General features: G+C 41.4%; 1 protein-coding gene across 1 annotated transcript in view; it reads left to right on the top strand.

The window, feature by feature from the left end:
• cspg4 (chondroitin sulfate proteoglycan 4) overlaps positions 1–14,874 on the top strand; it is a 41,122-nt gene extending 26,248 nt beyond the window's left edge. The window contains exons 4-10 of the mRNA XM_048257704.1: positions 3,434–3,904; positions 6,219–6,395; positions 8,137–8,335; positions 8,701–8,832; positions 9,033–9,193; positions 10,247–10,424; positions 10,611–14,874. Coding sequence (XP_048113661.1) covers positions 3,434–3,904; positions 6,219–6,395; positions 8,137–8,335; positions 8,701–8,832; positions 9,033–9,193; positions 10,247–10,424; positions 10,611–12,430 — 3,138 coding nt within the window. The 3' untranslated portion in view covers positions 12,431–14,874. The remainder of the gene's footprint in view (positions 1–3,433; positions 3,905–6,218; positions 6,396–8,136; positions 8,336–8,700; positions 8,833–9,032; positions 9,194–10,246; positions 10,425–10,610) is intronic.
• Positions 14,875–24,239: the final 9,365 nt, after the last annotated feature.

Genomic DNA, 24,239 nt, shown 5'->3' with positions numbered 1-24,239 from the left:
GTGTCATGGGTGTGTTCCTATGTTTTTTTTCCAAATCAAACACTAATTAACTCCACACATGAAAACAGCAATAATGTGTTTTTCTGCAATGTGTGTCTTAAATTAATTTGTTACAGACTATAGTCTGCAAAATGTGAAAAACACTGTGTTTAGCCAAAGGACAGGATCTTTGAAACAAAGCCCTTCATCATCATATGTTCAAAGTTCGTTTGAGATGTCATTTCATGCATCTCTCTGCCTACCATTGTCTTTTATTAATCAAAGAAGACTATATAAACAAAGACACATTTTAACTGAAGGGATTAAGAACTGACACATATCTGAATGAAGCCCTGATAGTCGCTTTCATTGACAAAAAAAATTACATCATGCCACTAGATCAAAAAGACATATCACAGCTTCACAATCCTTAGATGGATCACAGGGTAGTAAACACATTAGACCTGCTGTGCACCATAATTGTGCAATCCTGCTTTAAACATATACTTACTTACTTTCAAGTATTTACCAGTGTGATACTCTACGATGACTTACCTCCAACTGACTAGTCACTCACATAATATTTCTCATTTTGTGGTGATACAGCACCTCATCTAAAGAGAGCAATCAATGGTTACTCACAATGTCAAAATGGACTAATGCATTGAGAGAGCTGTTTACATGATCCCCTGCCCCCTACCCATCCACACACACACCTTTGCAAAGCCAATTGGATGGTAAACAAACTTGTAACAGGCAAATCGTTCACCTAGCATAGCTATACACAGCATAGACGTAGCCAGTCCCTACTGAGAAAACCAGCCATGCAACTTCCAAAAGTGGCACCCCACTAAATCTCGCGAGAATCGTGAAACATTACCTTGTCAGTAGATACAACTCTTTGGAGATCCACAAGAAAAGCATTTGCATTGTGTACACGGGGGATAAGTCACGAGAAGTTTGCTATTTACAACGGCAGAGTAAAATATAAATACATCACGACTCTAGAGGGAGCTCTAATGTCGGCAAGAATACCTAAACATGTATAGACCCTTTCAACAATAAAAACAAAAACAATGCTTGAACGTTCTATTTGGACCCCAATCTACTTCCTCTGCATTAAGATAACATATGGAATGTTAAAAAGGAAGTCTTGTGGGGCCAACTATGATGCTGATAATGGAACTCTCTTGAAAGGGTCTATTAAGGTTTTGCACCAACGTCATAATGTCATGTGACCGTTTGTTTACAACTAGAGTGGTAGGCAAGAATGGTAGGCAAGGCACTGCAGAGAGTGGTAGGCAAGCCTACAACAGTCGGGTTGCATAGGCTACACATAGTTACAAATAGCTTCAAAATTGAAATTTTAATATCAAATATTGACCGGGATGCCGACCACTTGTGTAGGCCCTAACAGTTGGTTTTACAATAAGAAGCAAAAAGGCGACGAACGACCGTTTAGCCTACCAATCCTCCTGGTTGTGGAGGATGATCGTTAGCAGCTGTGAAGTCTTTTATTCTCAAGATAGCCTAATGGTGTAGCCTACTGTCTACTCTAAGGCGTAGGCTAAAATACAACTATCTACAGTCATCAAAAATGAATTGCCAGAGACAGGCTATGAAGGGAAAAAGTGCAGCATTTTATACATGGCAAGATTATTTTTACGGAACAGTTTGTTCTAATTTGTCTCATGAAATTCGTGCTTGTGGACATCAATCACCTATCTTCTGTCCTTCTATTTCAAGTTATCATGTGTGTCATTTGATTATATAATCACAACAAATGCTAATAAATGAAAACAGAATAGGCTTTTGTGCTATAGGCTAACGTTACAGGTCACTTAGGCTAACTCCCGTATGTCAAAATAAACTGATTTGATCCTAATAGTTTAGCGATCACACACAACAACTTAACACAGCAACCTCAAACACCACTGTTGAACCTAGGCTACTGCTTCAGTCATGTAAGAAATAAGCAGTTTATGAATTATCTTTACCCGTTTAATCAAGTCCACATGACCAAAATAACAACATATTTAAAGGCTGAGCTAGCATAACAGCCTAATATAGGCGATGCTGCAATGGATAACTAATAAAAAGTTTCACACAATTAATGAACTTTATCACTCACATTCTGAGTTTTTCTGGGTGGTTATATATCCATGCAGATCGTCTTGGAATAAGCCATCGCTGTTATATGATATAATATGTTACAGGATTCATGACTAACGCCATTAATGTTATGATGCTGACTGATGCTGTCTATAACAGTAGCTTCTAGGCTACCGCTTTTAAAGTCTGCTGAGTCTACTGCCTACCAAAACCTGTCGCTGTTCAGTTGAAGTTAAATGATCAAATATTGTTTGATTTTGTGTCAGCTTTCAGAAGGAAGACATGTTCCTTTCTGGTCAAATTTCACAGCTTCTAAGAAAGGCTATTGTCTTTGTGTAAACCGAGTTTTGAACAGAGAAAAAAAGTTAGGCTACCATTAGGCTACATGCAGGTTCTCGATACAGATCAATGCACCAAATCAGGGCGATTTTTAGCGAAACAACGTTCCTGTGACAGGCTATCAAATATTGAACAATGGGATAACGTTTCATCATCACCTTTATTGATGCCTGAAATGTTGACATTGCTGAAATACAGAGATGTAGCCTACTGAGAGGCAGCTGCATACAACGATGTTCAATGGGTTCAACTTGTCCCTTGCCTACCAGCTGGATGTAAACAAAGCTATAGAACCTAGAATACGTCACATGAAAAACGTTAATAGTGTACGAAAATGCTGATGACTCAAGCTGCTATGACAAAAAAACAGCTATGTTGTTTTGCTATGCTTATGCTGGTAGCTAGTTTTAAATAGTTTTAGCTGGTCTTTGCTGGTTTTCTTCCAGCTCTTGCTGGTCTTTGCTGGTGTAGCTGGTTGGGCCACCAGGTGAACATGCTGGCATGACCATCTGAGGAAGCTGGTCATGCTGGTGTGTGACCAGCCTGTCATGTGGTATACAGTTGGTGTAACATGGCCATGCTGGTGACCAGCCTGCCAAGCTTGACATTGTTGGTGTAAGATGGCCATGCTAGAATGACCAACTGCTGGCATGGCCAGTTAAACCAGCAATGTAAGACCAGCAACACTAGCTGCAATGACCAGCTTGAGGTGGTACGACAAGCAAAAACAGCTGAACCATATCGTAAGCTGGGTAAACCAGTTGAAGGTATGTTTTTGCAAGACTTTTGCTCATCTAGCTGGTCACACAAGGGTGGTTGGTCAAACAAGCTAGTTAACAAGCTGCTCAACCAGCAAACCACCTTAAGCTGGTCAGGCTGTTTTTTCACCAGGGAGATGTCTCACGAATAGTGCACTTTCAGGTGGATGCACTGTACACTCAGAATGTTTATAGACAGAATGAGGAAGTGACATCACCTGAATACATTGCTTTACTCCCTACAGGTAGAACAACCTGACATCCTGCCAACTGAAATGGTGTTCACCATTAAACAATACCCACAACTGGGACACGTAGTGAAGATGAACAAGGACTCAGAGAGCACAGCATCCCCAGTGCTGGATTACATCCAAGCCTTCACCCAGGAGGACCTTAATAAGGGTCACATCCTCTACGTGTCCACCCCAGTTCAGGGGACTGATGTCTTCAGCGTTGATGTCAGCAATGGCTTCACCTCAGTGGAGGACTTGGAGGTGCACGTCAACATCGTCCCACGGCTCATCCCAGTTCAAACCTTCAACTTCACTGTAAGGGAAGGTGGGGCTGTTGCACTGTCCCAGGAGCTGCTGAACATATCGCATGCCTTCTACCGGATGAACAATATTGACTTCATAGTGGAGGAACCTCCTGAGCACGGAGACATTCGTTACCTGGAGGGGGATGATTTTGAGCTGTCCTCCTTTACTTGGGATGAGGTAAGTCCAGAAGTTACTGAAATCTCTTCCTCTATTGTCTACTGTCTACTGTCACCCTCCTTTTTTTTTCAAAATTGGCTCAAAATTCAGTTTGAAAGGACTTGACAGATAGTGTACGTTATAGCCTAAAATAAAACATATTCCATCTCCACCATGGCTGTAATTTAAGGACACACAAGCAAAAAAATACCATTCATATCCATAATTACAAGTCCCATGTAATACCAAGCAGTCTTTTCCATCCCTTTTCCCTTTTCTGGGAAAAAATGTGGAAAAAGGTAACAAACTCATCATATAGTCATCTACAGTATACCCCTGGTTCTGAGTGATATCTTGCTGGAAAATGTGCTCAGAACATAGAAGGCATATAATACATGACCATATTTACTACTGCTGTGGTTTCAGAAGTCAGTGAGGAGCCTGGAAAGAATGAAAAGGGTACAAAGTGTGCACTGGTGGAAAAGCGTCATGGGGCACTGTGTGCACTAGAGCCTAGTGGAGGTTGTTAGTCACTCCAGCGTGGACTTGATCATGTAGTCCTGCCCTCTTCTCCTCTCCTGTCCTCCTCTCGGCCGCACGGTGGAAAATCTGACAGTGCTCCTCGTCCGCCTGGAGCCAAAATAAACTGGGCCATATATTTCTATAATAACGCATGTGCACACGGCCTTCCCGCGCAACGCCAGACGCATTCTCTCAAAGGAATCACTGTGAGCTTCATTTGAACTAATAGAACCCACATGCTAGAGCCATGATTCAGCTAAATCTGATTAGTCAAGGCAGGAAAAAAAAATCAGGGATAGGAACCAATTCAGATGTTATACGGAGACTCTGGACATATCATCATCTCTAGAGTTATGAATAAGACTTGCTCCGATGCGCGAAGTGGGAACTTTCAGTGCTCTGTGTATTTCTGCAGGTTATGCCACCAGACGTAGACTACAGTACAAGGGGACAAAGCACAGCAGTTCCCTAAATTACTTCCACATTGACGCATAAAGCTGCAGACTGTGGGCACGCACAGCACTGGAATGAGAGTGTAATTGTTCCCGAAATTAAAGACGGATGTAGCGCGCTCATTATCGGACATCTCTCTCAGCTTTTCCCCACTCTCAACTCGTGTGGAAGCGGGGTTCCCTTTCATGCAGCCAGACTGTTCTCGTGCAATGAGGGGCTGCAGTGGAGCTCAGTAAGCTGGAGTGAGGCTAATTACCCTCTACAGTAGAAGTGTGATGCAGGAAATGCACACTTTGTGCGTTCGCACTGCATTTAAGACGCTGTTGGACAAACATACTGTAGAACTGGGTGGTTCACAGTCTCACAGACTGCTTTTTGCTCACTTTGCTTTGTTGTTCATCAGGGAAAGATAGTAGGACCATATTTATTTATAGCCATCATCCATTCATCCATCATCAACAGGGTGTTAAGGGTTGAGTATTCGATAAGGGTCAAGTATTTCATGGCATCATATTTTGCCATGTTATAGATGCAGACCGTAACAATTATGGCTATTAACGAACCCTTAACAGCCTAAACTTGAAAGTGGTAACACTTTATTTGATTATACATATCTACATAGTCATAGTTGTTATGAATGATCTACAAAGTGTTTAAACGTATTATTACTTTTGTAAGAAACAAGCTTTTGAAACATAGCTTAACATCTTCCATTTCATGTACCCTAACATCTTTCATAATGTTAACAAGCTCACAAGCTGGATTTATGTTAGAATATTTATTTTTATTCCTGATCAGATTGTGAGCTGCTATTCTACAATCGGAGGTGCTATGCTTTTCTCTGAGTCTGGTTACACTCATCTGGAGCCAATTAATTCTGCACTGTGAGAGTGTTGGGGCCTGCTGACTGCTCTCCTCATCTGTGCACATGACCTCGGGCAATATCACTCAAGCAAGAGGCACACTAAATTAAATGTGATAAATCACAGAGTAAGGATAGAAGCGTCGTTTGTTCGTCCTCATGTCATTGCTGATGACCGCTGACATAACACCTTTAATCAATAAAACTTTACCCCCATACCACAGAGCTTATTGTGAATGTTCTTTTTTAAATTGCCCTGGGTATGATGTTGAACTCCCTTTGCTAGTCATTAGGGCATCGTAAACAAAAGTGTAGCTCACTTAATGAGTATTTTATATTATAGAACATATAGCACACAGCACGCATTGTGTCTCTGCGAGCGGAATGTATCAGCCACAGACCCTGTATCATATGTGACTGACAGCTGGAACATGTGATGTCTTATAATAACAGTTCAACCTAACTTTCTTTAATTTGTTTTTGTCTTGTCAACTTAAGGTGAAGAGGAAGGTTGTCTACTACCTGCATGACAGCACAGAGACCACAGAAGACAGCTTTACTCTCACTGCATCTGACTTTGAGAACACCAGAAGAAGCTTCCCCATCACTTTTGGTGTCACCATTATCCCTGTAAATGATGAACCACCACGTCTTGAGCGCAATACTGGAATAGAGGTAACGTCATTTCTTGGACCTTTTTTGTCTCTGAATTCCAAAAACAACCAAAGTCAACTCTAGAATACAAATCTTGTTAGGAAAACATTAAATATGTACACCTAACTAGAAACCAAATGTATCATTCAGCTTTTTGGACTTTGTGGGTTTGGGTCTCCTTGGTAACACATATTTTTGGAAAACCATGACTGTGGCTGGAATTCTACTTCTAGGGCAGCTGTGAGAGCCAACCAATCCAAGCCTCAGCCTCATTCCCACAAAATGGAATTTAATGATACATCTTCCTTTTGCATACAGGCCACATTCACGCAGCTCTGTCCTCTGTCTCTCTCTCTCTCTCTCTCTCTCTCTCTGTCTCTTTATCACTGTCTCTCTGTCTCTTTATCTGTCTCTTTATCACTGTCTCTCTGTCTCTTTATCTGTCTCTTTATCACTGTCTCTCTGTCTCTTTATCTCCCTCTTTCTCTGTCTCTTTATCTCTCTCTCTCTGTCTGTCTTTCTTTTTCTCTCTCTCTCTGTCTCTCTCTCTCGTGGACCCTACACTGTCCTATGTCTGATTTAAGGCAGGAAGTGTGAACATGCTGACCTACAGCAGAGATGATCACACTTGATGAATAACACAGCCGTGACAGAAACTGATCACCACAGATCCTAGCTAGCCACGTCCACAGCTGCTGTCTATTAAAACTCGGAGACTGTAGCAAAGACTCATTAGGGCTTAGCATATGCCCCTGCTCCCTGCGCCCTCTAGTTCTGCTAAAATCGTAAAGTGTACCCTGTGGAGACTATTTTTAACATCATGCATTATGTTTCGACACATCTCCCGAGATGCCCTCGAGTGAGATATTACTGACTGTTACCAAATGACCAAATAGAATTTGCCACACAGCTTGTGATCAATTTTGTTTGTATAGCACATTGATTACAACATGAATTATCAATTTCCTGCACAATTTACAGAGTGATTGTGTTGCGAGCCTTTGCCTCAGCATGGGCCTGAATGAGACTGTAGCAATGGACCGATGTTGCCATCTAGTGGACATTCTCTAACTCACTCACCCGCTCACTCTCACCATATGACGTATTTGGTGTGGCTGTCTGATTTAGTGAAGCCACAGGAGAGTGGTAGAGATATGGCAGCATTTGCCACTGTCACTAGAGAACAACGAGCTGGCCATTTACACGCACTGCTTCAGTGAGAGGTGAAACTGTGCTCCCAACATATAAAGACAATATGGACTTGCTGTTCAGGCACCTGGGTGGCTTTGGCAGGTTGCATATTCTAGCACTCCACATGCCGGGAGGAGACAGAATAATAGCCCTGGCTTATCTGGGACGCCACTCTGCTCTCTGAATTTCCCCACCAGTCCTTTTTTTCCCCCCGTCTGGAGAGTCTTGATGGAGGCAGCACAGAGAACAGCGCTGAACAAATCAATATATGCCTTTCACGGCAAGCCTGACTTTTCCCAACTGATTCTGCCCATCTTAGAGTGTCTTTCAAGACATCTGGTCCATTTCTTTCAATTAATGTTCCTTTCAGCAACACGGCCGTAAGAAGTCTATTAAACCTCTGCCCTGAGAGGGCAATCCCCATATGCACTTAGCTTGGTCTTCAGATAACAAGTCAAGCCACTTTGCCAGACACAAAAAAAAACAAAACAGTTTCTCTCCAACAACAAAACGCTTTTGTGTTTTCATAACTGTGTTTTTGTGTGTTTTTTGTATCGTTGTTCTTTCTCAGGTTGTTGTTGGCGAAGAGGCTGTTATCACCAACAGAGAGCTGAATACCCAGGATGTGGACACGCCAAAAGATGAATTGATTTATTCTGTTGAAGCACTCACTAATGGGATGGTGGCTCTGAAAATAACCCCTGATGAAAGCATTGACAACTTCACTCAGGCACAAATCGACAACGGCGAGATCATTTTCATTCATGAAGGTATAGCATAGTCTACACACCTCAAGCAGACTTAGTCTGAAATCCTCTGGGAGATATTCCTTAGAGCTCTAGCTAGCTCAGAGTGTGGGTATATGTTATCATCATTTCCTGCAATAAGCGCACAGCACCAGGCCTGCCATCTCATGATAGGTTACTCCACAGCATCCCGTGCTATTTGTTTCGGGCCTCCTGTAAGCCTGTATGCTGACATTATGGGCTGCCATGCCAGGCTTTCAGTGATAAAGGACCATGCAGTGTGGATCCTAGTGCATTTCTCTAATTGACAGCACTCTCTCTCTCTTTCTCTTTTCTCTCTCTCACTTTCTCTCTCTCTCTCTCTCTCTCTCTCTCTCTCTGACTCTCAGGCTCTGAGTCCGGAAGCTTCAAGTTTACCGTGACGGATGGAGAACACACATCGCCACTTTATCACTTTGAGGTCACCGCCAAGCAACCAACCATCACCGTGGAAACAGGAGAGGAACTCATGGTGTTCCCAGGTGTGTTGCTCGTGGGGAGCATGCACACCATTATGTGACAGACTGTGGCGATCATGCAACACAAAATTAGCTGATGGCAAATAATAATGCCAACTGCTGAGACTCAGAATGAGACACCTTTAACTGCCTATCCTGATTTACATTTTGCCCAACATTGGTTATTAAAAGGGGAAAAAACATTATTTTCATTATTCTCGCAGGGACAAAACAGGCAATCAGCAGTGGCATGTTGAAGGCTGTCACTGATGAGGATGGAGATGAAATCAGGTACTCACTGCAGAAATCACCTCGGCGAGGAAGACTCATCAGGCAAATCCAGAGAAACCAGTTCGAAGAGATAACAACCTTCTCACAAGCAGAGGTGAGGGCTCTGAGTCACCATGTAGAGAGAGAGAAAAATAATGGTGAAAAATTCTGTTAACTTTGAGCATGTTAAACTGGAAGCAATGCAATTCAGCAGTGAATCACTATTCCAATAACAATCCTAATATAAGGGTGCATATTAGAAAATAACTAGGGTGTCCTTTCAGATGAAATTTCACATTAAATAAGTAATGCAACAACTGTTATTACAGGCTTATATGAGCAATAATGATATCTTTGAATATGTTAGTGCATTCTGCTTTTTTTAGCCAACGAAGACAATGAGGAGGTGTGTTCACCTGATATTGTTTTTCCGCTGTTCATTAGGCACCCTAGAGGCCTCCGAACAACCCTATCCAGTGGCACAGTACCCACAGCATGTGCACCTTGTTGCATATTTAATACATTGCGCCCAGTACATTCAGGACAAAGGAATCATTTGTCCTCATTGAGAGGTTTCCAGAAATCTCATCATAGGAATACAGATATCTCATTGTGTTTAGTGATTAAGTCTTGTTAGTAGTCTTGTCCAACACTGAGCATCTTCCATTTCAGCAAACACCATCACACATTAGCACCCCTGAGTTAGAGCACTCTACAGCAGTGTGGTCTGGAAATGAAGTAGCTGGATGTCAGTGACCATATAAATGACTCCTTCCCCGTCTCGGCACAGCACTGTATACTGAGTTCAGCTCGAGTAATTGCAAGCTAGGGTGCCCTGCTGAAAACAAACAGCCCTCAGCTCAACTTGTTTACCAATCCTGAATCCTGACATAATTACCTGGTGATTGTCGTCATCCTCCGATATGCCTGGAAATATTTCAGGCCAAGAAGAATGTACCATCAATTTTGTTTATCAGACTGATGGATCAAAATGTGCTCTTTTTCAGCTAATAGCTGACACAGAATGATCCCTTGTTTGGAACATGTTGACACCTGCCATATGGGTGTCCTTTGCAAATTGTTTTGATATAAATAGGAGTGCATCCCAAATGATGTGGACACAGCTGCTGAGCTAATGAAAGTGTTTGTTTCCCCCCCCGCTGCTCAGCTGGAAGCTGGAAACATCTACTATGAACACCAGATGCCCGAGGAACCCTTCTGGGTCGTACGTGACTCGCTGCAGCTGCAGTTGTCATCACCCTCGCTCTCGAGCGTCCTCCTACCCATCACTGTGTCTTTCTCCGCCGCTGATCACAATGTTTCATCTCAGCTCTGGAAGAATAAAGGTTTGACATGATATGCCATTCTGTTCATCTCTGATGCAAACTCATTGACAAATGATTAATACATTAAACTCTTAAGGCCTAAATCTCAGCTACGAAGCACAACACCTTATTTGATGATGCATGAACTGTTGTCACTGATGTGCAGGAAGATATTTGGGGTAATGTTTGTGTCTATTGTGTTTCCAGGTTTAGATGTAGTCCAAGGCCAGAGTAGGGTCATAGACAGATCCCGATTGGATGCCTCCAACCTGCTGGCCAGCCTTCCCGAGTCCGAGCACGACACCCAGGATGTGTTGTACAAAGTGAAGGAGTTCCCCACTCATGGCCGGCTCAAACTGGCCGGTGTGGACATCACACAAGACACCCCGTACTTTCACCAGGAGGACGTGGACAGCGATGCTCTAGAGTATCAGCACGATGACTCTGGCGCCCCCTCTGACAGCTTCTCCTTCCGTGCCTGGCTCAACCCCCACGGGAGGGGCCCCTCTAGCCCACAGCAGTCCGCTCTGGTTATGGAGGAGATCTTCCGCCTGAACGTCCGACCACGCGACTCCAGCCTCCCGGAGCTCGTCAGCCTGGACCTGCTGTTGGAGGTTCTACAGGGTTCCACTGAGGTCCTCTCCAAGCAGTACCTCAACACCATCGATGAGGACAGCACCCCTGATGAGGTGCGCTTCAAGGTCCTGAAAAGCCCCGCCAACGGCCAGCTCATCAACACAGACACCAACCAACAAATCAAGGAGTTCACCCAGGAGGACATTAATGCTGAACGAGTGGCATTTGTAAGTGACGGGAGCCTCTCACAAGGTTTTATGGAGTTCACGGTCACAGATGGAAAGCATCACACCACACCATACACGCTCCATATTGGCATTCTGGCCCACACACTGGTGCTGACCAAGCCCCAGGAGATCTATGTGTTGCAGGGAGATGATCAAACCCCCATCACTGACTCCATGCTGAGGGCCAGTACTGGCGGGCCCATTGAGGAGGAAGTCCTCTACAAAATCACCAGCACACCTAAGTATGCTGCCTTGATGGTGGACAGGCAAACAACCCATGCCTTCACTCAAAAGCAAATCAGTGAGGGTCGGGTGAGTGTACGGTTTGTGACATCTACGTCACCACGGGACAGCATTCTCTTCCTGGCACGGAGCAGAGCTGCCAACGTTTCTTCTGTCCTGAATATCACAGTGAAACCACTGGCGAAGATAGCAAAGGATCCTCTTCTTCCCAGAGGCGCTACTGTCCTGGTTGATGGGCAGCTGCTGGACGCCACTCCACTTGCCAACAAGGCAAAGACCCTCCCAACATTTACGGTCATCCAGAAGCCAAAGTCAGCACGGTTTGTCAGAATGAAAGGAGAGGGGGAGGGCAAGCCTGTGGACACGTTCACTCAAAAGGATTTGGACGACGGACTCGTTGCCCTGGAGATCTTGAACAACACCGGCAAACAGGCAGATGCTGATGCGAAGGATGAGGCCCGCTTGCTTCTTAAAGCTCATGGGGTCCCGCCTGCTGAGTGTGTCCTGCTGTTCACTACTGCCCTCTACAGTCCCAAAGGTGTATATGGAGCAACAGTTGTAAAAACCCCAACATTACCAGAAAAGAATGGTGTATCCCCAGGGCGGCGGGGAAACTGGCCTTATGGGGCGGGTCAAACTACAGCCTCCCCAAATCCAGGGTCACGCAAGACCCCAATGGTGTCCCGGCGGGGCAACCTGTGGTCAATCCTCATACCAATATTGATCATCCTCCTGCTTCTGATTCTAGCCGCTGTTCTGGCGTACTATCTGGTGCGCAGGAACAAGACGGGAAAGCACAACGTCCAGACGGTTGCCACCAAGCCCAAAAACGGTGAAGTCAGTCAGGAGACATTTAGGAAAACAGATCCAGCCAATAACATTCCCATGTCCAGCATGGACGGAAAGGAGGCCGATCCTGAATTGCTGCAGCACTGCCGGACAACAAACCCTGCCCTGAAAAAAAATCAGTACTGGGTATGAGAGTTCACCATGAATAAACAAATTGTACTGCTCAGTACACTCACTGTTGAGCCTGGCATAGGGCTTGTTGAATCTCCTCCACCAGCCATTTGTAATGACATTTGCTAAAGCAGTTTGCCAGATGATAGATCATATTTGCTCTTTATCTGAAAACGAAAAAGGAAAAATCTGCAGCTGTCTATTCTCAGGTTGTTGGCATGCTGCAGAATTCCACAAGACTTAAAAGAAAGAAGGCAAAGTAAAGCTACATGCAAGTTTTGTTTGATTTTACTCTATTTATTGTAGGACATGTCGGACATAAACACATGTTGTGTTTGAAACTCTCTTTAGGTTTGTTCCTACAATGAACTATCCAAATGTGCTCTTTTAGTATTATCTTGTTTTAAAGCTCTACAAGCATATTTTAGTATTAGTTCTAAATTGCTAAAGTATATATGTGTACAGAAATCAAATTCACATTTAATATTTGAATTAACTCCTATATATATGAAATGGGCACGGTGCCATTTTAGTGCTTTTTTGTTTTATTTTTCTACAAATGTACAATATTTGCTTTGTCTTGCGATATGACTTTTGTATCCTTAGGCTATGGGTGGTAGTATTGCCAACACAACTGAAATTCTCGCTTACATTCACTGGACTGACTGATGGCACTGAAGAAATATCTGCAGAGTATGCGATTGCAAATCACAGACAGGAAGTCCTTCTCCAGTGGCGGCTGGTAATCCATCCCAAAGGGCTGGCAGGAAGTTGTGAGGTCAATTTGAACTGGGCCCGATTTTCCAGAGTAGTGGCGATGAAGTATTACTCGTTACTGCTTGCTTTGGGGAGAACATTTTCCATGATAGATCAGCTGCTGTATAATATCCATATCTCTCCCAATTTTAAACATAATGTTGCTCTTTCTGATATTTTCTTTTAGAAGTCTAGATTAATGAATAACTGAATATTTATGTTAGTGCTTAGCTTTAACCAATAACCCAGTCTTTAGTGTTAACATCTAAATTGCCCTTTAATCTGTCATCTTTGCTATAACCTGTGGAGACATTAAAAAAAGCTTTGTTTAACCTAGCCGAAAACTTTTAAAAAGTGTATGCACTCCTCATATGTCCTGGAATTGATACTGATAGCCATGTGGGGATAACAAATTGTGTGTGCTAAAAATATAATCTCATGAATATATATGTAAGCTACTGTATATATACATATACCATAAAGTTTCCTGAGTTGTTGTAACAGGTTTATCAGTCAGAATGCCATTTAACACTATGTGTATGTCACTAAGAGTCAATATAGTTAAATCATTTGAAATGAAATAGCACCAGTATAGCCTTAATAAAATGTCAGGGTTGGTCACCGGCCAAAAATAAAATATCCCAGAGTCAGGGTTGGTCACCGGCCAAAAATAAAATATCCCAGAGTCACACATGTTGAATAAGCAGCATCTGTTTCATGTAACTTTCAAAAACAGGTTTTGTTTCTATCTTTTGAAATGTGCGGAGTGACTTTGATTTGGCACAGCTGACCGAAATCAACAGAATTACTTTCTTACTTTGTCCTCTCTTTTTTTAATGAAACTGTTTAATTCAGATGTAAAAAAGAAAAGACATTTTAATGTTTTTGATATCTTCACATTCCTTTGTTATGCTTTATTCTGAAATGTAATATGTTCTATGAGTACAGTGTACAAAACATGATGAAACGTAAAAGTAAAATGAATAACATTTCCTGTGTTTCAAGGAAATCTTCCCTATCATGTTAAGGTAGCATAGTTGGCTTGTGCTATTCACTGTACTGTTCTTAGGTATTACAATAATGTTGGTATTATCATTGTAAATCAGATGGATTTAAAGATGTCACTATCCCCATCTGATTGTAAGACACATAAACATTCCCTTATCGTCAGATGCATGCATTTGCCATTGAGAATGTTTCCATATGAGTATTTATATATTTTTGACTATTTTGGATCAAACCAGACTGAGATATCTCAGGAAATGTGTGTGTGTTTTATCTGCGGTGCGTGATAATTCAACTACATTATTCAAAGGCTAAGAGATAGCTCAGGAAATCAAAAGTTTGTGTCTTTTGTGTGTACCAATGGGAGTTGGATTTTTTATGTTTTAAAATAAATGGTTATTGATTTCTTGCATTTGTCAATATGTTTGTGTTAACTGCATCAGTATGTGTGCTACAAACAAAAACCCTTTGAATGATCTGTATCCTAAAGCATACTCCTAAAATTTAATTTTTACTTTCAACTTTTTGATCACATGGGGGACATTGCCAATGACTTTTCATCAACAGTTATTTATTTTTCTACCTTGTATGGCAGTGAGGAAAATGTGATCTATGTTGAAATTGTAACCCACAAGCTGCCTTGAAAATGTTTGTTACCCAAGCCTGGAAAATAGACAATAAAGTCCAAATACTAAATTCAGAAATATAATGTTTTAATTCTGTTAATGCTTTTTGTATATTTTTATATTCAGCACATTAAAGAAGTTACGAAGTTAATAATATTTACACTACACTAAGATATTAAAATGTTTTTAGTGCTTTAGAGTTCCTTTATTTGTAAACTGATTTGTGATTGTAAGCAAACCCCTCATCTATCCCTGAGGCGGTCGTAGTGTATAGTGGTTAAGGAGCTGGGCTAGCGTACAGTAGCCTGAAAGTTGTGGATTCAATTCCTGGCTTCCACCGCTGTGCCCTTGGGCAAGGCACTTAACCCCAAGTTGCTCCAGGGACAATGTGATCCCTTGTAATATGATAGTTGACATTTGTAAGTCACTTTGGACAACAGTGTGTCTGCTAAATGAATAAATGTAATTTAATGAATCTAAGCACAAATGTACTTAACAATCATTTGAAATATCTCTGTTCCAGGGGGGCACTGACTGATTAACTAATTGTTTAAAACTTGAAATCATTACATATTTTAAGTTTCTCAATCAATAAAGAATTAGATTTACACAGTGGGGAAACAATCTCTAGCGCTTGGAGAGGAGTCTTGCATCATACGTTTTCTACCAGCAGGTGGCGTATTGCGGCATATAATTGGCTTTACAGACATGAACCAACTATTAGTCGACATTTAACAAGCCCCTCAACTGCAGTCATACTTTCCAACCAGCAGCCTTTTCTTTCATTGCACCTTTCAGTCTTTTTTAAACCTTGTCGTCATTCTTACCTCAGTTCTCAACATATGTTCATAGCTTACGCCCTGGCCTTGGTGTTTCACAACTCGAGGAACCCCGTCCTTGTCAACTTACATTGTAAATGCATTTGAAATCTATTTTCACTTGAAACAGTGTTTTAAAGTCCATCTTTGTCATTTTTTTCACGTTACAACAGTTCTTGACTTTTTTTCCCAATAACTGTAGAAAGACCTTTATTTAATATGAACATCAGTTTCTCAACTGCAGTAAAAAGGAACATTTAATGTGGAATTTCACTGAACTAAAAAAAAAAAATCAGTCATGATGAGATACAAAGAGAAAGAAACTTGCTACTTAAGTGGAAGAAACAAGTTGAATCAAATCCAGCAACACATCTTCCACTATAGTAAATCAATTTAACAACTGTGGCTTTCTCAGGGGGCCTGTACCGTTTCTTGGAAAGGCTGATTAAGTTTTTTGGGATGGTGATGGTAAGTTTTTAGCTTATTCAACTGGATGTTATAATGTTTTTGTCTGAAACCATATTCATGTTCAATCCAGAAATAGAAAGCATTTAACAAACTGTTAAATTAATTAGCCCTACAAACATGTATCAAATCATGTAGGCCTACTTGTCTCTCAACTCAATAATGTGTCTGAATATTTCCCAGACATTTTGATGTGCTTCACTGAGATATTGATGCAGAAAAAATCACTGGTTCACTCACTATTTTGTAGAGGGATGGAAAGTAAAAATTCTCATATTAACACATTTTCACTGTCAAACTGTCAAATATCAATGATATGGGATGAGTCGCATTGCACCTTAACAATTATGGGAAGTCTTTGACTTGAATTCTACCTTAAAGCCACTTGTCGAGACTTCCTGTAATCCATTTCCTGTCTTACCTTACCACAGCTGTAAACATGTCCTGAAAGTAAGCTGATTTTAGTGTTTGGTTTCGCTGGAAAGACAAACATTCCAAAATACACACACAAGCACATGCACACACACACACACACACACACACACACACATGCACACACACAGACACACACACACACACTGCTTGTTATCAAAGATCTTAGGAATAAGTTGACGCAGGCCTTCGTGTCTGAAAGTGTTTGATTGCATTTGTTGTCAGTCATGCAGAACACACCAACAGTGGCTGGCAGAGGGCAGAGTCTCTTCTCTCAACCTACCCCCCTGAACTGCTTCCACAAGTAATATTGGCATTAGCTTCTCATAACAGAGTAAGCCCACCATTGTTTTCTCTGGCTTTGTGACTCAGCCCGTTTATTTATCAAGGATGTGTACCGTGTTTACCTTTCTCTGAAGTTTGTTATCTGGATATCGTCACAAAATTGTTTTTAAAGAGAATTGCTACCAGCCACATGGGTTGTACCAAGCCTCGAGGCCCAAATGACGTTGGCCTCAGTCACCTGAGGTGAAGTGGCTCAGTGAAGGCAGACAGCCCTAGCCTTCGGTTAGTTGGAAACTGGCAGGTACCAGTAGTGGCTTGACCTAACATTAGATTTACTGGGACAATGTAGGTTACAGACGCGCAAAACGAACTGTGCTGTGGTGGTGCTATCATTCAGTGAAGATGAAAGCTGTGCCATGTGTTTGTAGGCTATTTGTCAAAACTGTCTGGTGTAGGGGCGGGGTCCCTGTATTCCTGTATCATCTGACTAGTAAATATGTATGCTCTGTAATAATGGTGACCTCAACTTGTCTAACAAATGATCTATTATATTTTAAGTTATTTATTTTTCATAGGTGCTAATCCTGCTCTGCCCTATATCATTTGTGTTAAGATGAACATGTAAAGTGATCTTACCTTCAAAGGCCTGAGAGATGTTATTCTTTTGCCCTCATACAAGAGTGGAGAGACTTGTAGGCTGTAGGCTACCACGTTAAACTGTTTATCACAGTGGACGCCAATTATCTTGGCGAAAATGCGTTGAGGCGTCTACATTTCTCTACAAATAGCCTAGGCTATTTGGAATAATAGGTTACGGTTATTTAGCTGAGGCAGCTGTTGCCAACTCTCACGCATCTGGCGTGACACTTTCAGCATCAATCTCACGCATAAGAAATGTCATGCCATTCATTCTTCTTTTTTCAATCCGTTCATTTTCTGTTCATGATAGACTAGACTACAGGATTGTTTAAAAATGACAGAAGACGAGTTTAAAGGCATAAATAGGCTCTTTAGACCAACAGCAGGTCGTCTATCTATGGTGGCGCATTGCATTCACATCACAAAAAAAATCAGATAACGAGATAATTATGAATGTGTATATGTATCAGGGATAACATATTTTTACGAGATAGTATCTCATAATTACGAGATAATTATGAATGTATATATGTATTAGGGATAAAATATTTTTTCACCAGTGGCTTTCCACCTATCAATTTCACGCAAACCCCGAGGAGAGCAAATTCACTTGGCATCTTCCCTCTCAGTGCAAGCGTTTTTGAGAAATGTCATCCTTTTGCCTCACAGATAAACGACAGACTTTTATTTTACATAAATCAAGGATTAGACATTTTTAAAATTAGGTTTAGGAAAAATGCGCGCTCACACTATGACTTCACAAAATCTTCCTCCAGCCAAACACCCAAGGTTGGTAAGCCTGGCTGAGCTCTGTCAGTGGTGATGGCTCTTTTTGCTGTTTTCTTTACAATGAACGAAAAATGAAGATACTAGTAACATAACCTGGCTCTACAACTTTATCTGTAACTAAAATGTGCTCTAAGCGATGCCACGCGTTTTTTAGGCTAAAACATTTTATGTCACTTACTGCAAACATCACCTAACCAACCGCTAGCTGTCTGTGTCCTGAATACACTGTAAAAATGTGATCTCTGTGGACAGCCCAGACTCCAAAAACAACCTGGGCAAACCTAGCCCATAAAAACATAACAAACTGTTCCAGCAAATCACAGACGAGATGTGCGTTTAGGATAGTTTCAATTGCACAGGAGCAGCACGGGGAGTGAGGTGGAGGAAGTAGCGAGCTAGCGCTCTGTTTTGTTTGAAAGTCAACAGAAGTGACGTTACCCAGCATCGCTTAAGTTAGAGCACATTTAATTATGCTCTCTATGCCGGGTACCCCTGTGTGCATACATCAGGTGACAAAATTCAGTTGGACCACTGGTGCATTAAGCTAAATAAACAACCCAATGAACATGCTATGATGCACCAAATCATTGGCTAAGAATCCCAATTATAAATGAGTAAAGCATTATTTACAATGCAAACATTAGTAATGATATTTTTGACATTTTCACCATGATTCGCACAAAAAGATTACCTTATTTAAGATTAATCTTTAAGATGAATCTATTTAGCCCTAATTTAACCCACATTATTGGCATGTCTTTAATATGAATGATCTAAAACAACAATACCACTTGCCATGGCTTTTCTATTTGTTTTAAATGCCATGCCTCCGAGGCAATTTGTTCTAGATGTGACCCAGCTGCTGTAGCACAGTGTTGGGTACAACGTATGTCAGAGGGGCATGTGGTGGGGTCATGAGCGTGGCCAGTTGAACAGTGGCGTAGTGTTCCCAGCAAGAAGAATGGTCCCTTCACTGCGGTTCACCAGACAGTCTACAAGAATGCAAGAGGTTCGGAGATGACACTATACCACGTGGGTTCAACTGTGTCAGCTGCCCCCTTGCAGTCCTCCATACACTAACCATTGTGTGTTTGTGTGTGTGTGTTGTGTTTGTGTGTGTGTCAATAGAGGTGGTGCCATGTGTTTAGATGAGACAGCCACGTTTGTCACATTATGGACATGGGCCCCCCTCAGTACAGCTGTTAGAACACTCATGCTCACTCAATTTTTAACCAATTAATTTAACAGGTAGCATTTGCAATAAATATCATCTTTTATAAAATAGCATTAGGCCTACTCCTGAAAACCTCATAATTGAAATTATCTTTTATTTCCTGCTTCATTCTATCAAAGACTGTTTGACTTATCAACAACTCAGAAAAATACAAAAACAAAATTCATTAGTCCTCTTTGTGGAAGAACAGTTAGGTGTATAGAATGCTTGACATGCAGAAATACACCCACACCCTTCAGGTCAGTTTAAATGCTTTGTTTTATTTACATAATCCCGTAAGTGCCTCTCATATCCTGACATCATGACTTTGGAGCTCCCCTCATTGGTTGGAAAACAACTGTCATGGAGACCAAGTGTTCATGATGGTCTGTCCTGTTAAGGATGTTTGTCTAGGAAAAAACAGGGCAGCCCAAAGGGGGGGGGGCTAGGCAAAGGAGGTGAACGACTGAGGCGGCAAGACATTATGGAGGTGGAATCCCCAGCAAGAAACGGTCATCACCGGCGGTATCCTAGGGATGGTGGCCTGCCACTGAATGCATGGTGAGGGGAGAGGTCTAGCGCTCCGAGGCTGGTATGCAGACTGGCTGTGCTGATATTTTCGGAGCGTGCGCTTCTGGAAATGCACTTAGGCTGTCCGCAGCCACTTTTTTGCAACAGCTCAGCCAGCTCAGCCATTCTGAGAGCCGACCCAGACGAGTTACACAATAGGCTTCAAATTTGCACACAAAAAAAGGAAGTGAAATGAGGTCATTTTGCCAAATATGTGAAGAAACACTTCACGGCAACAACAACTGAATTTTGGCTTGTCTGGAAGTTCAATACTTGCTGAGTCACCGATATGAATTTTCCTTTGTAACTGTAATAAATTGTATTCTCTCTCTCTCTCTCTCTCTCTCTCTCTCTCTCTCTCTGTGTGTGGGTGTGCATGTGTGCCTGTATGTGTGTGTGTGTGTGTGTGTATGTGTGTGTGTGTGTGCATGTGCATGTGTGTGGATTGTTTCTATGAAATAACGTGATTTGATTTGATTACTTTCTCCATCCTGAAACATTTAGAACCACAGATGGAGAGAGAATCTGCAAAATAACGTGCTGGAAATGAGATGCCCTGGCACAAAAGCTTGTCGAAGTCACAGCAGAACTAAGACTCATTTTCAGATGTTTTTCCACTCACCCTGCATGTGGCCTCTGATATTCACTGAAAATTCCACCAAATGCGTTCATCAAACAAATCTCTGAAGCTTTTGAAATTGAATACTTAATGAATTGCTTTATTACAAGAGCCACAAATAACAACCTCACACTGCGTGCCAACACCCATAGTACTCAGGTTCACATCTGGCTGGTTCACATTCAGATAGCGACTCAGCTATTTTGGACGTAGCTGAAGTGTGGTAAAGGTAGGCATAGGAACAAAACCGCTAGCCAAGTGTTCAGCAACAGACTAGTAACCCATTATGATTCAAATGAATGTGAGGGCTACCGGTTTAAACCATAGACTGTATATTAAAGGTTTAAACACATTTGGTTTGTACTTAATGTTAGTAAGACTAACTGGATTGTGCCATTTATACTGGGAATTTCCACTGAGATGGAGGAAAATAAGTCCACAACACTGAGACACTACCATTATAAGGAAAGCTCAGGGTTGACATTTCAGTGCTACAAAATGGCTGGTCAGTCCACACCAAGGTGTAAGCTATTCTGATGACAGTAATTTCTCAAGCATGCTATGACAACGGACAGTTCCACAGGATTGCCTGGCTTGGTCCATTATAATGCTAATAGCACTGCCTAGAGGGAAAACTGGATGAGCTGCAGACATAAATGCTCTTTATTGGTGTGTGTACAGTTGAACAAGGCCTGAATCTGATTTGCAGATGGGCCGAGTCTAGGTTACAGCTCTGACAAAGATCATATGGAGACATTCATGTTTGTGATGATGGTAGAACTGAAAAAAAGTGACAACATGACAAAACTGAGTGACTTTAACTGTAAGCCTTCTCTCAAAGTGTCTCTCCCGGAGATGGAATGTTGTTTACAGGGGTCAGGCAGAATCCCAGGAATGTTAACGCAGTGTTCTAAGGAAATGGCTGTTGTCTCCAAGGGAAAGACTCACACTTGGCTCTTAGTTCAGAGGGAGGGACAAGATGGAAGAACTGGAGGAGGAGTCACAGCATGAGCTGCTGCCTCCAAAATAGTCCCTTACCTCTCACCTATTAATTTATGCTCTCTATGCATAAATCAGGAACAAGCTCAGGCAAATGAGCATAGCCATAGTTACTGTCATGACTAGATTAGAAAAACTGCTTTCTATAAATGTATATTTTGCTGATTCAGTTCACAGTAAAATGCAGGACTTTAGTGGAGTTCCGTTTAATTATCATGAAACATGATTGCAAGAATACAACAATGAAGATTATTCATTAAAGGGATAATCCACCATTTGGGGAATTTAACTCATTTTCCACCTCCCCTTGAGTTAAACAATTTATTTTTACCTTTCTCCCGTTCATCCAGCCGTTCTCTGAGTCTGGCGATACCAGTTTTAGCTTCAGCCTAGCATAGATCATTGAATCTGATTAGACCATTAGCTTCTTGCCTGCTAGCATCACCTTTAAAAGTGACTAAGACTTCCGGTAAATTTCCTATTTAAAACTTGTCTCCTCTCAAGTTAGAAAGTGTAATAAGACTAACAGATAATGAAACAGTCACTAACCAATTCGTCTGCTGCAGCTCAACCTTGTTGCTGGAAGTTAGCCCACAGGGACTATTTTCTGGTGCTGCATGATATCATTGTGCTGCAGGCGAGAAGCTAATGGTCAGAGATGGCAAAAGTACTCACTTTCCATACTCAAGTAAAAGTACAAATACTTGTGTTAAAAAGTAGAAGTACTGGTTTAACTTCTTTACTCAAGTAAAAGTAACAAAGTACAGGCTTGGAAATTTACTTAAAGTATAAAAGTAAAAGTAGTCTTGTGAATGACAACCATTTTTTATGCAACAGCACCTGGACCACACAAATGTTACCAGAGTGCAAGAGTGCCAGTCTCCAAATCTTCCCATAACCTGTTTGGCCATTTATTGGCTTTCTCCCCCAACATTGCACTGCCTACTTCAGAGGGCAGTGTGTTCTTTTGGACTACCATCAAATGCTGGACATCTTTAGAAAGCTAAGATCCTGTAGTTTCTTAGGAAGCACTGGCACAGAGTTACAGAGCCTAGAATATTGTTTTTTTGTTTCTGCAGAGATAACAAGCATCTCTGGACTGCATTTCAGCCCTCTAGGTCACTTGATATGATTTTAGAAACACAATTGAGCCCTAGCACCAGGTCTTGCGAAGCTTTGTGCAAAAGTAGATCAATATAAAATGAAAAATCAGTATTTTAGACCATTATTTGCCAAGGTATGCTCATGCGTTTTGTAATGCCTTATGGAAACTCCTCATAGGACTTTTGGTTACCCAAAATCCATACTGACAATAAAAGTCGGCATTTCTGAGGTTTCTTGTAGAATATTTGGATTGTGTGTCAGGTTCTGATATAGAATGACTACACAAAATGGAAAAATTACACAAAAGGCTCTATTTTTGTATTTTCTTTGTTGGCCTCATGTGTGTGTATAAGATGGACTATACATCTGCACAACTAATATTGAATAAAACAACATGAATATTTAATTCCTATGGATTCCTGTGAATATTTCAAGACCAGGAATGTAGTGGTAAAATAAGAGGTGGGTAAACTATGAATTCTGTGATCACAGTAAGGCATCAGATTTTTAGAAAAGGCATTCAGAACATGTTTGATGATGGTGCAGTTATTGTCAAATGTTTATAACAATACAAGTGCCATTAAGTGGTTCATAGAGTGTTGATGAGTGTACATTGTTATTGTGGATAATACAGTGTGATTTTTAAATGCTAACATTTGTAATTGGTGAATAAACTCTTTTGAGAGGTGGATAAATTCTAATAAGAGGTGGAGAAACTATTTCTGAAATTTCAGTGGTGGGTTAACTGCGTTTAGTCTGCTTGCGTTTAGCGGCCTCCACTAGACTTCATCCCTGTTCAAGACCCAAGGCTGCATCTAGCCTACTTATTACTAGAAGTTAGGGAAGCACCAAAGGCGAGGAGATGAGGAAGGCATTAGGCTACTGATTAAATTTAATTGAGACATACTACTATGTGCTAACGTTAACGTTACTGCCATCAAGCTGCAATTATTTGCCGCGAATGAATGCCGCCCAAATCGAGTCATCTTGTAGTGGTGTGTCAAGTGCAACGTAGCCTATATTCCGATCCGCTATTGATGACACGAAAAATAATAATGGTAGGTTGAAATTATTTGAAACTAAAGTAATGAGTCAGTTTTGTAAAATGTAAGGAGTACAAAGTACCGATATTCGTGTTAAAATGTAAGGAGTAAAAGTCAAAAAGTCGACTCAAAAATAAACAGTAAAGTAAAGTAAAAATATCTGAAAAATCTACTTGAGTACAGTAACGAAGTATTTGTACTTCGTTACTTCCCATCTCTGCTAATGGTCTAATCAGATCTATGCTAGGCTGGAGCTAAAACTGATATCGCCAGTCTCAGAGAATGGTGGAATGAACTGGAGAAAGGTAAAAATCAATTGTTTAAAGGGATATTCCACCATTTGGGGAATTACACACATTTTCCACTTCCCCTTGAGTTAAGAAATGACCTTTTCACTTTTGAGATCAACCATGGACTTGCATCAATTGGTTGTTGACACTCTGTGACCAGGTTTGTATTGCATGACA

The sequence above is a fragment of the Alosa alosa genome, chromosome 11 (genome assembly GCF_017589495.1).
Source record: "Alosa alosa isolate M-15738 ecotype Scorff River chromosome 11, AALO_Geno_1.1, whole genome shotgun sequence".
NCBI classification, from domain to species: Eukaryota; Metazoa; Chordata; class Actinopteri; order Clupeiformes; family Clupeidae; genus Alosa; species Alosa alosa.
The sequence above is the reverse complement of the archived record's forward strand: the minus strand, read 5'-3'. Positions and strand labels throughout refer to the sequence as shown.